The sequence below is a fragment of the Sciurus carolinensis genome, chromosome X (assembly GCF_902686445.1).
Source record: "Sciurus carolinensis chromosome X, mSciCar1.2, whole genome shotgun sequence".
NCBI lineage: Eukaryota > Metazoa > Chordata > Mammalia > Rodentia > Sciuridae > Sciurus > Sciurus carolinensis.
The window spans coordinates 28203393-28217957 of NC_062232.1; the positions used below are offsets into that span (position 1 = coordinate 28203393).

Here is a 14565-nt window from a genome sequence, read left to right on the forward strand (position 1 = left end):
GATGCTACTCCATCAAAATTGAATATAGGCCACTGGAAAGGGAAATGTTTAAAACAATAGAAAAGTTTATATAGAGGAGAGAGCATGATATTAAATACTCAGGTTTACAGGTGATTTACATTTTCTTCTTAACAGAAAAGATTAACTGAACCACTCAAAATTTGAAGGTTCATGAGATGAAAGAATGTCTTCATAACAAATGTATTTTATAATCAAACAGATTTTATCAATGCAAGAAAGTTTGCTCCCTTGCATATGCTTCTATTTATATCATCAAGAAAACTTTCTGGTATACATACAAATGAATTCTATTGCAGGTCTAATTTAAACTGCTTTCCAATGTACTTACCATTTATACACACCAAAGGGTGATGAGGAATTTTGATTTTATGATTTTTTTCACACACATACAAGCACACATATGTACATGTGCACAAGGACATGCGCTGAATTTTTAGTCTCTAAAATAGAATGCATGCCTGCTTTAACACTTGCAAACCCTGAAAACTACACAAGAACAATAAACACTATCAAATCCTTTTGCTACTCCTAATTGTGTGATTATAGAGTAGAAAAAAAGTCTATACTGCATCTCCTTTCTGTGCATTTTAAAACAGAAAGTTTAAAGAACTTTAATATTTAATATTCCTCACTTCTATCAATGATTGTTCATATAACTCAGGTGCAGAAAACAGTAGAGATCTTGGGGAAAAATTCAAACTTTTAAAAAATTCTAAATCCTGTTTTGGAGACTAGGGATGTAGCTGTAGTAGAGTGCTTGCACAGCATGTGTGAGTTCTTGGGTTTGATCTCTAGCACTTAAAAAAATTCTAAAAACAAAATAGATTTGTCACATATCCTGGGTTTTCTAAATACATTTTAAAGAGAAAAAGAACTGAAGACATGTAATTTAGAAGTCCTGTCTAAAGGGTTTACACAGTAGAGAAGACACAAACCAGACCACATCAGTGAAACCACTTTTATTTTTATTTTTTCCACATAGATAACTTCATGTCAACTACAAAAATCATGAAATGTACTGATCGTGAAACCGCAAACTCAAAATCACTGGAGTGATAAACAGGTTTCCCCCAGATGACTGTTAAAAAAAAGTAACCAGGATAACATAAATTCATATTTAAGTAGTAAACATGTCATATTTAAAAATAATAAATATAGAATAGCAGTAGAGAAATTAACAGCATAAACAGCATGAAGTATATTGTATTTTTTAAGACAGATGAAATTTCTAGGCACAGTTTTAGGCATTAAAGAGGACACAGAGGCATAGGTTAGTGTGCGCTGCTCTGTACAAAAATACAGTCTGAATAAATTACATTGCTAGCCATACAATTAGATATCACTTACCAGTCAATTCATTGCATGTTTAATAATATACAGGTACATGCTAATCCATATATATCATTTATATTTCAAACACATAGGTCTCTCTATTTATGACTTTAAAATTTACATGTTGAACTTACAAAAAGCTAAATACTTGTGCAAGAAATCCGAATAACTAGCCCTGCTGAGTACTTTTATGATATGCATGTGTGTATATATATTACTTCTCTAAGATAAACAATGGGTTTGTGGTTAACAATTTTGCTTATGAAAACATCAAACAAACCTAAAGCCACAAAGACATAATGTTAATGTAAGTGAAAACTTCACTCATGTTTATTCTGATAGACAAAATAGTTATTTCAGATGAGCGACAATTTTCTTGTTGTACTAAGCCTGTTAATAATGAAACACTCCCAAATATTAGTGATGGTAGAAATATAGCATAGGGCTATAGGGCTCTCACGAGGAAAGTAAAAAGTTACAGAAGAAATCTACTTTTCAATAAACAGCAATTATATATGCCTCAACCTATAACATAATTCTGTCACTATCCAGCCTGCCATACTGACAAGAGAATGAAAACTTGATTAGACTCTAAAAATGATATTGGTCTAACAGCACACTGCATCCTCCACTAGATCCAAGGAAAGTGCCTCATTGATGTCAGCACCGAAGTACTGTACTTCCATTATTCAGGAATAAAGACATCTCACAATAGAGCATGTTTAGTAGCTGAAATCCGTATCCAAATATATTTCTCATGCTGCTCTGACAATACACAATTAACTGCAAGACAGTCTGCCCCAGATTTTACTATTTCTCAAGAAAACTGCTTCAAAATACTTGATAATACTAATACCTTTCTGAAAATTTCATCTCATAGTTTCTTATGATTCTTTATAGAATCATATACTTTTATAAAGACTTCTCTCTAGGAAACATTTAATCACTTTTATCTATCACTACTAAACCTCATAATAATAAACCTGGTACTTCATATTTACTTTTTGATTCTATAGAAAATTCACAAGATGTGGCCTTTTGGCATTTGAATAATAAAATAGTTTTATTTGAAGGGAGGAGGGCTGTTATTTTGGCAGCCATTCTTAAGACAAGCTGAAAGCAGAACTCTGTTCTGGGAGGTAAAGCAAATTATTAAACACTATTGATGTGGTCCTACTTTTAATGGATTTTGCAATACAGTAGCACATAGGAACATTTTAAGTTTATTTTCCAATGCTTCTTTCTGCAAGAGGGCCAAACCAGAACATATTGTTTTAGTGTCTTTGTTAACAAAAATAATTATTTATAAGTTTTATAGTAGAATTGTATATTTTATATAAAAATAGGTTCATAATTAAACTATCCAAATTTGTATATTAAACAGAATTAACATAAGCTTGCAATGAGAGATTAGTTGCAAACTTAGTACCTAGTATTGATATTTCCTTCCCTTGAAATAGTCAGTAAATGATTCCCCTAACATAAACCCAATATAATTGTGTGCACAAATCAGTTAGCCCATCAGTTAATGTTAGAGGACCAGGTGAAAAATCAAACAAATTCTACTTCTCTATCAAGAAATTTATATAAATCTATCACTATTTTTTTAAATGAAGACATTTAAAATACTTGCAAAAAATAGCAGCCTTCTATTTTAATGAATTTTACACAAAGTGATCATTCTAATTGCTACTCTCTTTTAAACTACAGTGCTTACAGGAGAATCATTAATTTTGAGATCAACACCATTTCAATTTTTCTTCTTAGGCAATTCTATTAACACTTTCCAGTGAAACAGTACAGAACATAGAGCAAAAGCTTTAAGGTATATATAATTTTGTATGGTAAATAAGTGTGAATACCAATCTAAGCCTCTTAACAATGTGTACAAGGTTAGTGTTTCAATCCACTTCACTAGAGCAAATGTTAATTTTATGTGTAATTAGTAAATGTAGGTGGAGGGTTATGGAATAACTTATTACCATTTATACTAATGGTTCACGTTCTATAAAAATATTTAGGCTTGTTACATATACATAATTGTTTGCTGCAATGTTTGGTAAATGATTTAAAGGGTAAAAAAGCAACTCATGCATATTTCTTTCTGATTGTCCCAGGGAAAGCAGAGACCCTCGATTTCTTCCCATTCTAGATGGGGCTGAGGCACAATATCTAATCACATAATGAAAAGCATATGTCTCCAAGTCTTGACTTCCTTCCCAGGGAGATGCTAATTGCCAAAGCATAACCTCCCATTAAAAAGGTATTCTTGAAGGTGGAATGTGTACCATTAACCAGTTATATTCACAACTCCCATTAGATGCTGAAGGGCTTTCACTTTACAAGAGCTCACTCAAGCAAATAACCAACAGCCAATGTAATCATTGGGTGGGATAAGCAGGTGATAAGGACTCTAATAGTGGAATCCTTGTCAGCGCACAAAGGAACTTCTAAATGCTGTTTATGCCAGCTGCTCCCCTGCAGGCAATAGGAGATTCAGGCAATTCTCATTCCAACTAGTTTCTCACAATGGTTGCTGTCATACAGACCCTTCACTTTTCAAGAAAAATGACATGAACATATTGGAAGTTTGCAGCATTTGCCTACATCTAATCAGCTCTCTTAATTTGTGCAGGTCCCTAAAATGAATGTAAAAGCTGGTTATGATGTTGACAGCCAAAAGGCAAAGGATATTAAATCAACTGAGCAAACTGCTTGATGCTCCACAAGTGTTTTAGAAAATAGTGAGTTAGAAAAGATGCAGATGTAAATCTTTTGCTGGATGGTTGCTTTTTCTATTTTTTTTTTTAATCTGAGACTTGGTTTTAGTAGTAGTCTTCATAGTTCTTAGGGTTCAGGCAATAAAGAATGGCACCCCCAAATGAAAATATAGTTGCACCCCAAGCCAGGCCATAACCCCAGTTGAACTCATGGTAAATTTTCAAGCTCACAGTTTCAATGAACTTGATTGGGTAAAGGACCAGACTGCAAACCTGTAAAACAACTGAAAGAAAAGCAAATAAAAATTAGAAAATGTTACTTACAGGAAATAAAACAATATAAACATATAAATAGATACATGTATAATGACTACTTTTTAATCAAATAAATATAAAAGCCAAAACATTTAAAATACTGGTTATTCTACATGGTATACTTTAAAATATTAAGTTTTTTGTTTAAATACTCTTTCATAATACAGTAAGAATTACCCTATTAATAATTAGTGTATCATCATTAGTATTTGAAGATACAATTAGTACAATGTAATAATTTACCTGAGCATACAAAGTAGTGACTCTCTCCTTAAAAATACATATATAATTATCACTATAGTAGCAAGTAGTACTAGTTAAACTAAACTGTTCTACTATACAAAACCTGTAAATAGTACCCTAAGAACAGTGACCTCAATGCAAACTTAAACCTTTGTTATTTATGTATGTGCTTGAGGAACTAGGGAATCGAAATTCTCTTCCCCTGATTAATCAGTTACATTCATTCAGAATTCATCCAAGATGTGCCTCTGTTTTCATTGTTGCTTTGCATCCAACTCAGTCCAATACTCCAGAAAGTTCTACCTTGATGAGTTTCTTCCTATTACTTTGATCTGAAACTAGTTTCATTCTTTTCCTTTCATTTAGTTCATGCTTCTGATCTTTAAAAAAAGAGGCTCAAAAATCATCTTTGTCAAGAAACAACAACTAATTATACCCTTTCTGTTGGATCTAACAGATGATATTTACACATGTATTTCCCACCTACTTTCTGTCAGAGAATGCATAGAAGCTAATGTTACTGAAAACTTTGGATAATGATGGCTACTACAGAAGAGCACAAAATTTAGCCCTTATTTCCTAGTTAGCTCTTAGTTCCCAGCCAGGACCAAAGAGGAAATGTGATGAGTCATATCTAACAAAATAATATAAACAATTAATCAGGAATGGAAGGGAAGGAAAGTTTTATTTAAACTACCTAAAATTAAAATGGCATTTATCCTGTGGATATTTTTATATAGGAGATGCTGGATTATACAAGAGATGGTGTCATCTGTTTAAAATTCATAACTCCCTTTTGGATCCATTATTATATAATTTATATTTTATTTAAATTGATTTAATGAGAATTTATGGGCTGGATCTGCCTCATTCTCTAGTATATTATAGTTTTAACCCTCAAGAAATAGATAATCATCTCCTTAAAAATATAGGGTACTGTTATATATAATAGGGAATGGCAAACTACTAAATTTAGTCTAGTGCTTGATTTTTTAAAAAAAGATTTACTGGAGTATAGCCATGCTCATCCATTGATATTGATGTATTGTTCATATTACAATGGCAAAGCTGACTTGCAACAAAAATGAAATGGCCCATGAAGACAAAAAATATTTGTTTTCTGGACCTTCACACAAAAGGAAAGAGCTAACCCCTGATATATTAAGCAAATTTTTTAGCTAACATGAGTTTAATTTATCCTAAAAATGCTGTAAATTTCTCAAGTTCAAGAATAAAAATGTGAATAATTAAGGGAAAAATTAAGGAAAAAGAAAAAACAAATTCTGACATAGTTTTATACATATAAAACTATATATACATATATATAAAACAGATGGATATATCTTTTGAAATAGTTTATTAAACTTTTTTAAAAGAGCAGCAGTGTGGATAGCATGTTTAATAAAACTGAAATTTTATGCTTTATAATCTACTCTCATCAATTCTTAGGGCTTGTAAAGAATCATTTTGTCAATATGATTAACATTCCTAGAAAAAGCTACTTAACAAATATTGATCTCTGGCAGCATAAAACTGAGGAACTACAACAAATTCACAAGGACATGATTCCTCAAAAATATTACTTTCTATAAGAACCTGACTAGGAAATAAGGGGTCCATCTGGAACCAAATATATAATAATTCCAAACATCTTTGCCTTGTAGCTCAACATTGCTCTAAGCCCCTATCTGTCTGCCACACTTCCAAGTTACTACTGAGAGTGGATGGATAAATAGGTTCACATAAAAAGTGAATCTCTTGATATCCAAAATAGAAATCACATCCTGTTTTTAGCTTAAAAGTCTTAGAAACTAAATTTTAGGTCATTGTCAGGATTCAGTTGAGAGCATATTATATAACCCACACTTCACCTATTTCTAGTCATACAATCTATATTAATTTTAAAAAATCAGTTGGCTTTGTGCCTTTGTGAGGGAAAGAGAACTTTCCCATTTTAAATGCCTTAAAACTTACAAAAAGTCAACTGTTATTAACCATGAACTACAGAAAAAAAAATTCCAGTTACCAAGCACGTTTTTAAAAAGGCATTTCTCCTTTGGTTTCTATACTCTGATTATTAGTCAAATCATGGCTGATCCTTCTAGGATATGATTGAGATAGGAATGTGAGTTAGATATAGTAATTCATTTACTCATTCAACAAATTCATAATTCAATAAGTATCTGAATGTTTCTAAAGTGATACATTTAAAGGCATTATTGATAACAAAGGAGACAGATGCTATTGCCATGGGCAGGCAGCCCATTAGTATATAAATATTGATAACAATGGCAGGTACTGCTGGGAAGCGTGAAAATCCAAGTAGGACTAGACAGAGGGATGAGTGCTGCTCTTTTAGATCAATAAAGGACAAAGGGAAAAGGCCCCTCTGGGGAGGAACATTTTAGCATAGACCGGAATGAAATAAAATGGAGGCACAGGTCAATATAGCAAGAAGTGAGTGCTGCAGGTAGAGGGAACAGGCAGTGCCCAACTACCAACACAGCTGGTACACTGGAACAACAGGAAGGACACTGTGGTTGCAGTGCAGACCGAAAAAAGCCCCATGAGGGCCAGTGGGGTCACAAACAGCCTTGAGAACCATGGTTAGGGGGTCTGGATTTTATTCTAAATGTGACAGGCAATTGCTAGAGGAATCTGAGCACAGAAGTAGTAACTAAACTGAATTATATTCTAAAAGTATTACAATGCTTCTTTTGAGAACCAGCCAGTTCCTGAGGTAAGGAGTTTACCTATGCTGCATTTAATATTCATTTCAATGTGTTTTATTTAACCAATATTTGGCTTCCATGGTATAATATAATAATAACTTCCTTATAGTGAAAAAGCAGAAATACAACTGCATTAGTCTCCAGTGGCATACTTTCTTTTTCAGACCTTTATTGTGTTGAAGCCAGAAGAAAATTACCCTAAAATGTTTTATGCCTCTGAATTATTTTACTTTCTCTGGAATTAGAGAAAAATGCATGCAATAAAAAATACAATTCTGCATTGATAAATAATTTTCTCCATTTAATAAAATACATGGATGTAGTTAAAAATGCCTCCTTGTCTTTCATAAATTTTGCAAAGGGAACAGGGACTAGAGTTCAAAATTCAAGAAAATGCCATCAATACTAAATTTCTATTTTACCATGAATCAAAGAAACATAATAGGCACGGGCTGTGGTATTCTCTGTGTGTGGCCTCATAGATGACACAGGCAGTTATGAAAAATTTCAAAATTTAAAATGAATTTGGGGTTCATTCATGCTCTCCCTGGTTTTTTGAAAAGGGACAATGAAACTACTGGTTACAAAATTATATGGAGAGAAGCATGACAGGAACTTGAAGCTACTAATTCCTGTGTTTTTACGTGCATATTTTCAATATTAAAATATTCAAAACACTCAATATTGAAACACTCAATATTTTCTTCTATGGGAATATTTCAACAAACATTTATTAGGTGTCCACCATGCTTTAGGTGAAGAGAATGAAACAGAGAGGACCTGGTCCTTGACCTGGACATTTCACAATATGATAATGGGGACACACAGTTAAGTACAAATCAATGTGTTCAACAGCAGTAGTGGACATGTTTCTTTATAATCCATTCAACATACATCAACCAAGCTCCAATCCTGCTTAGAGAAGGGAGGGTTTCTGAGTGGAAGCACTGCTTGAAATGGCTCTGGAAGAACGGATAGGAACTGGTCAGAAGAGAAAGATGAAAAGACAACTAGGAAACAGAAGCAGTTTGCATGAAATCAGAGGTATAAGAGGGTGTACCTATAGATAATTCGTGTGGGTGGAATGAAGGATACATGCACAGTAATTTTTTGATTCAGATTATAAAAGCCTTAGTGTATCATAAAACAATAGACTTTTGTTTCTCCAGGGAGACATGTGAGATGTTATTTTAATTGTAAATGCTCTCACTACTTCAGTACATGCCATCCTGACTTCCAACTGTCAGCACTTAAATTTTTTTACTTAAGTTTCCTCTGGCCGCTAAAGCTACTTTGCCTGAGGGATGGATCAGAAGTTCTGGAAAATGAACACTGCTGTCCCTCAATTGCAACCAAGCCCCTTACCACGGACTCCCAGAATTTGGTGTACAAACAACCCTGCTCCCTAGTCCTCTACTGAGGTAACTTCTCCAGGAAGATTAAGCTCCAGCTGCTTCTGCTTTGAGTGACAACTGGCTTGGTAATGTTCCCTTTACTGGCTGCCTTTCCAACCCTGTTTCATTTTCCATATCCCTTACCATACCCCTCATTTTAATCTACCAAATAAAGTATTTACACTTGATCCCTTGTCTTGGGGATTGCTCTATGGAAACCAAAGTGGCAAATGACAAGACCAGATTTCAGAAATATATCAGGTGTTTTTGTGCAAGGCAAACTAAATAGGTAAGACACTAGAGAAGGAGGGACCCCTAGTGTGTCAGACAGTGCCTAGGTACCTGTGTATAGTGATTATTAAGGTGGCATCAATGGAAAAGTCAGGGAATATAAAGAGAGACTATAAGAAAGAAATGCAAAACTAAATTCTAGGAAAGGGAAAAGGAGTCACAGACATTTTAAGTCAGATATTAGTAGAGAAAAATAAAAGGAAGTAGGGGGAGACAAACTGAGATCTGAAATGTGTCATTTGAGGAACAGGTGTAGCTTCAACAAAGTCAATAATGGTGGTGTATAAAGACATGGTACAGACTTAAGAGAAAATTTTAAGGCAGAATTGACAGGCCTTTCCCGCCAGGTCCCTAAATATAGATTTACAAAAAGGAAATGATAATTTGAATAATAAAGAGATTTGTCCACAAAGCTATCTATTTCTTATAACTATTAAAAGTAGTAGTAGTTGTATGAAATTACTTATTGGGCAGTGATACCATAAATTGTACTAACCAAAGTATACCTTGATATTGGTACATGGAAAGCAAAATAGAATCTAAATATCTGTGAGTATAAATTCTCTAGAAGTTTGAAATCTAAGTTGGCCACTGACTTTTCTGCTAAAATCCAGACTTCAAGCGACTCTCGCCATCTTATATTAACTTATAGGATGGTAAGGAGGGGTGTGAGCACTTGCCTAGCATATGTGAGGCACTGGGTTTGCTCCTCAGCACCGCATGAAAATAAATAAATAAAATAAAGGTACTGTGTCCATTTACAACTAAAAATTTAAAAAGAAAAAGAAATAAGCTGCAGGATCCTGGAAAACAATGTCGCCATTCCACATAAATAATCATAGGAAGCTTTTACAGATACAACAAAAAGGAAGCATCTTTAATAATACAGTAATTGGAGATTATGTTATTAAAAATCTGAATCATAAAAGACTGAAAATATTCTGTAATTTGTATTAAAGGCTTTGGGGAAAAAGAAAACATCCTAAATCCTTGTGGGTTTTAAAAATGATCTCCAGTCAGTTCAAAACCAGACAATAAAAGAAGAGATCCAAGAAAGACAATCCCTCCAATTTTACCAAGTCTTTAGTAAAGAGAACTGGATGCCAGTTTTCAGAATCATGTCATATCCTGTCATTGACAGCTATTCTAAAAGAAAAATACTTTAGAGTAAACTATACTGGAAACACACAAAGCTTTCATTATGTACTATGGTTCAGTCCTGCTGCACTGATCAGATAGTCTTTGGACATCTCAAGTTGCTGACTTCCTTCAGGTGTTACTCCTGAGATGGAACAACTGGAGTTATAGGATGGACTCTATAGTACATAATTGGTAGCTGAATTTAAAATCAAGGGTGATTCTGCTCTGGTTTGTCTATATATGATACCCACCCAAGTAAAGATGACTGGTCAAAGGAAAAAAAAAAAAAAAGACTTGTCAATCTTTACTTGTGTTTTCAATTCAGATAGATGCCCTGAATGTAAACTGGTTCTCCAACTTACCAACTGGGTAACTCTGGGAAATTACTTCCCCTTTCTGAACTTGTTTCTTCATAGATAATATGGGAAAAGTAAGTACCTAATTTTAAGATTGTTATATCAAAAATAGCACATGTTAAAGTGTCTAACACTGTGGCATATGGTAGATGCTTAGTTTATTATTATCATAAGCATTATTATCATAGATAACATCTGGTTCTGAAATCTAGATTTCTAGGACTGGTAAGAGAGTTATAGAAAATGGGGCAATGGTTTAGATAGGCTATATGATGGTTTGCTCTTTCTCTACTAGGAACTTTTCAAGCAGCTAACAAGCTGCCCCTGCCCCACCCAACCCCTGCCACAATCAAGGACCTCAAGAACAAGAGGAGATAAAATCTTTAAAATTCCTTTGCCTGTCTTTATAAGATTCAGTCATCAGTTTTCAGGGGAAAAAAACCCTTAGAATTTATTATCTAATGTTAAGATATTATACTTGCATACTTTAGGTGCCTGACATTTGTTAATGAATGAATAAAATATTAAAAATAAAAAAAAATCTCTTTGATAACTATTATTTTTGAGATATTCTGGTACTTTCACATATGGTCATGTGAAAGTTGCTGCTTCATAAGTTCCAACAATAGAAATGGTTTTTAAAAACATGAATTACAGTTTGTTGTTTACATGTTTGTATTTCCCTACCAGATTATAAGTCACATGCCTTTGTCATTTTTTCAGCATTCATTCAGAAATGTTTTATCGAGTGCATCTGAGTACCAGGCACAGCACATGGTACAGGATTAAGTATGTAGCTTTTGGGCAGATGTTTCCAAGTGGCAGTGACATGTCTGTATTGAATTTATGTGCTATATGTCTCAGCAAAAGATGAAAAAAACATTTCTTTTTTGAGACAGAAATCATTCTCTATGTGTGTGACCACCAAAATAATGCTTGTTGTCACAAAGCTTGATGCTATTTGGAGACAAAAACATTTTGAAAAGAGAAGAGAAACAGACCATTTACAAATAGACCAAGATATGTAAAAGAGGAAAATGTTCCCAAATTCACATTCAGAAAGAATTATGTGTGTTTAATAAAAGGCAAAATTAAAAAAAAAAAAATAGACAACCATAACTTTAGCTGGCATTGTTTCAAGTAGGCAGATTTTCTAACTTTTCCCATCTTAAGCAGAAATCAATAATAGATTATTAAGCATAATGAATATTTTTCTTATCCAGAGATCAAATACAGGTAATTCTTTAATGCTCTTACAAATGGAAGAGAGAAAAATTTACATGACATGCTACAACAATCAGTTTTATCTTATATGTACCATGAACACTAAACTAATGGTTATTTCAAAATATGTCCATAGTCAGTGTCAAATGAGAAAGAGTAAATTAAACTCTCAGTACATGTACATTTTAAAAATGTAGTAATATAATGCTCATTTTAGGTCTCAGAGGGTAGAACAGCAATATATGAATTTTACTGTAGGAATTCCTCTCATCATTTTAAAAACAATACTATATGTAGCAGTTAGAGCTAAATCAAAATTTTTATTTTGGCCAAATCCATCACCTTTAACTTACATTCATTTACAATGTATTTTCTATTACACCCAGTACTTATTTTCATAACCTTTTCTATATTTGTAAAAACACACAGGTATTTAAAAAAAAATCTGAAAACTTCCAGTTAATATTCTAAACATGCTTATAATATGTGGTATCAACAATGAACTTTTTATAGATTGTGCATTTTCCATTATGCAGTAAATTATAGGTTAAATGGAACAGTAACTAGGTAACCACAATAATATTGGTATTTATAAAAGATTATAATATCTCTAATATTCTAAAATAAGAAATGTCTCCATATTCAAAAAATTATTTGAAACAGAATTCTAGTTTTAAAGAACTAGATATGAACTGAATTGACTTTATCATGAATACTATTATAACCAATTATCTAATCATTATGCTAATAAAGCCTAGCTGCAAAGACAAACTTATACTAAACTTGATAAATCTAAATTATTTCATTCTAAATAGAAAGCCATGTAAATCCATGAACCAAAAAATAGACTAGAGAATAGTGATGGCTCTTTAGGAGAATCTTCATGTTGTATTAAATCATTCACAATACACTTTCATTGCATGCCAGAGTAATAAAGTAATGATTACTATGGTCACTACCTAAATCTTAAAAATATTTCCCGAAATGATGCTTTTTAGGCTATTAGAAAGTATCTACAGTGATATTTTGGCCTATTTTACAGTTGTGTTAATACCATGTTTCCATAATAGGTACCCAAGAAATAGTTCAATGAATGCATGAGAGAGTCAGTAATGAATAAACCACTAGTTTAAGATTCACTAGTCTTCCAGCCCCAGCTCCGTCAGTAATTATTATGTGATCTTGAACAAGTCACTTAAATATATGAATCTGATGTAATTCTGAACTTCTTCAGCCCTTTGGGCCTTTGTTTTTATGACATCGACATTCTGACCATTCTTCATGTGTATAAGAAAATGAAGACAAACAGCAGGGGGCAGCAGAACACTTTGGATTTTACATTTTTAGCTCAAACTACCCTTTAAATATTCTGAGAAATTTCATCTATTCCAACCTTTAAACAGCTTTTAAAAATCCATCTAACAGTCTAGATGGTTTTGTCAGTGTCTTCAATATTGACAGCCAGAGGGGCTTATTTTTCAGTCTTCAAATCACATATGATTGACAGGGTAAATTGAAGGCACCACAAGAATCTCAGTTTGAGTCAAAAAGAATAATATATTCAAGGATATTATTATAAATGAAAATTAAAACTCATCAAGTAATGTACTGGGCTTTTAGTCCACAAGCCCCTTTTCTACACAGCTCTCTTGTCTTTTGGTTTACCTTGGTTGGTATTTCAATTCAAGCTACACTTCAGAGAAAGACGATTGTTAAATAGATGAACATAAAATTGACTTCATATAATTAACCTGTCTGATGGTTCAGGTTGTGTGGTGATTTTTCAGTATAACCATGGTTACTTCCAAAGAGGTGTATGCCTTTAAGGGTGCACATTTTGGAATTTTTTTTCCAGTTTCATGTCAGAAAAAAAATGATGCTGCCTTAAGATCACCAAGGGGGCAGTAGAAAGCGGAAAAAACTGGATGGAAAAAAGACTGTTGGTAAATACATCTAAGGCAATAGCCCTGACAAGATGTATTATTTATTCACATTTGAGTTCAAAGTTTAGAAATTACCACTGTGCTCTGTGAAATGCTTACCATGCTAAAAACTGATAATATGATAAGTCGTTGGCCAATTTACCTTAAAATATAACAAATGCTTCTCAATTTTTATGTCATATAGGAAACGTATACTGCTTCTATATGAGAAGAGATGATGGTAGAAAAGTTCATGAAACTTTAATACTGGTTTGAAAGTAATGAATATATTTACCTGCTGCAAAAAGCATGACAGCAACAGGTCTGTAGAAGCGCCTTCGAGATCCCACGCAGATAGAAATCAAACCCACCAGGAATGCAATGAGAATGATGGCAGCACCACCCAAGAGTAAAGCCAGAGTAGCAATCTGCCAGTCTGGAAGGAAAAAAAAGAAAGGCATTGCTTTTAAGCATTAAGTCCTCAAAGAATCAACAGAACTAACTTAGCAGACTTCACCTTGCTGCAGCTCAACAAATGTGATTTTATTGCACGCTAAGCATCCTCTGGGGTTTGAAATGTTTTGCAACAAAAATTAATATTAATGTCTTTATTCAGAAATGTCTCCTATGCTAAACTCAGCAGAGTTTTTAGATTAGGAGTTTGTCATGCTTTTTTTCTATGGACTCTACTAAGCGTTCATGTTAAAAAGAATGTCCCCTCCATGATCTATTTTCAGTATTAAGATTTAAATTTTTATTGATCTATAAAGCTCACGAATCTTAAGTCAAGAAAATAAGGATGAAGATTAGTAATATATAACAATGTAATGACCATCCAGATTAAGATCTTAAAGGACCAAGAAAGTTCCCTTGAG

The 14565-nt window shown here is 33.2% G+C and overlaps 1 protein-coding gene across 1 annotated transcript in view; it reads right to left on the reverse strand.

Moving 5' to 3' along the window:
- Positions 1 to 965: 965 nt before the first annotated feature.
- Positions 966 to 14565, reverse strand: part of Tmem47 (transmembrane protein 47) — a 28010-nt gene continuing 14410 nt past the window's right edge. The window contains exons 2-3 of the mRNA XM_047537154.1: positions 13986 to 14126; positions 966 to 4357 (exon numbers count right to left, since the gene is read on the reverse strand). Coding sequence (XP_047393110.1) covers positions 4179 to 4357; positions 13986 to 14126 — 320 coding nt within the window. The 3' untranslated portion in view covers positions 966 to 4178. The remainder of the gene's footprint in view (positions 4358 to 13985; positions 14127 to 14565) is intronic.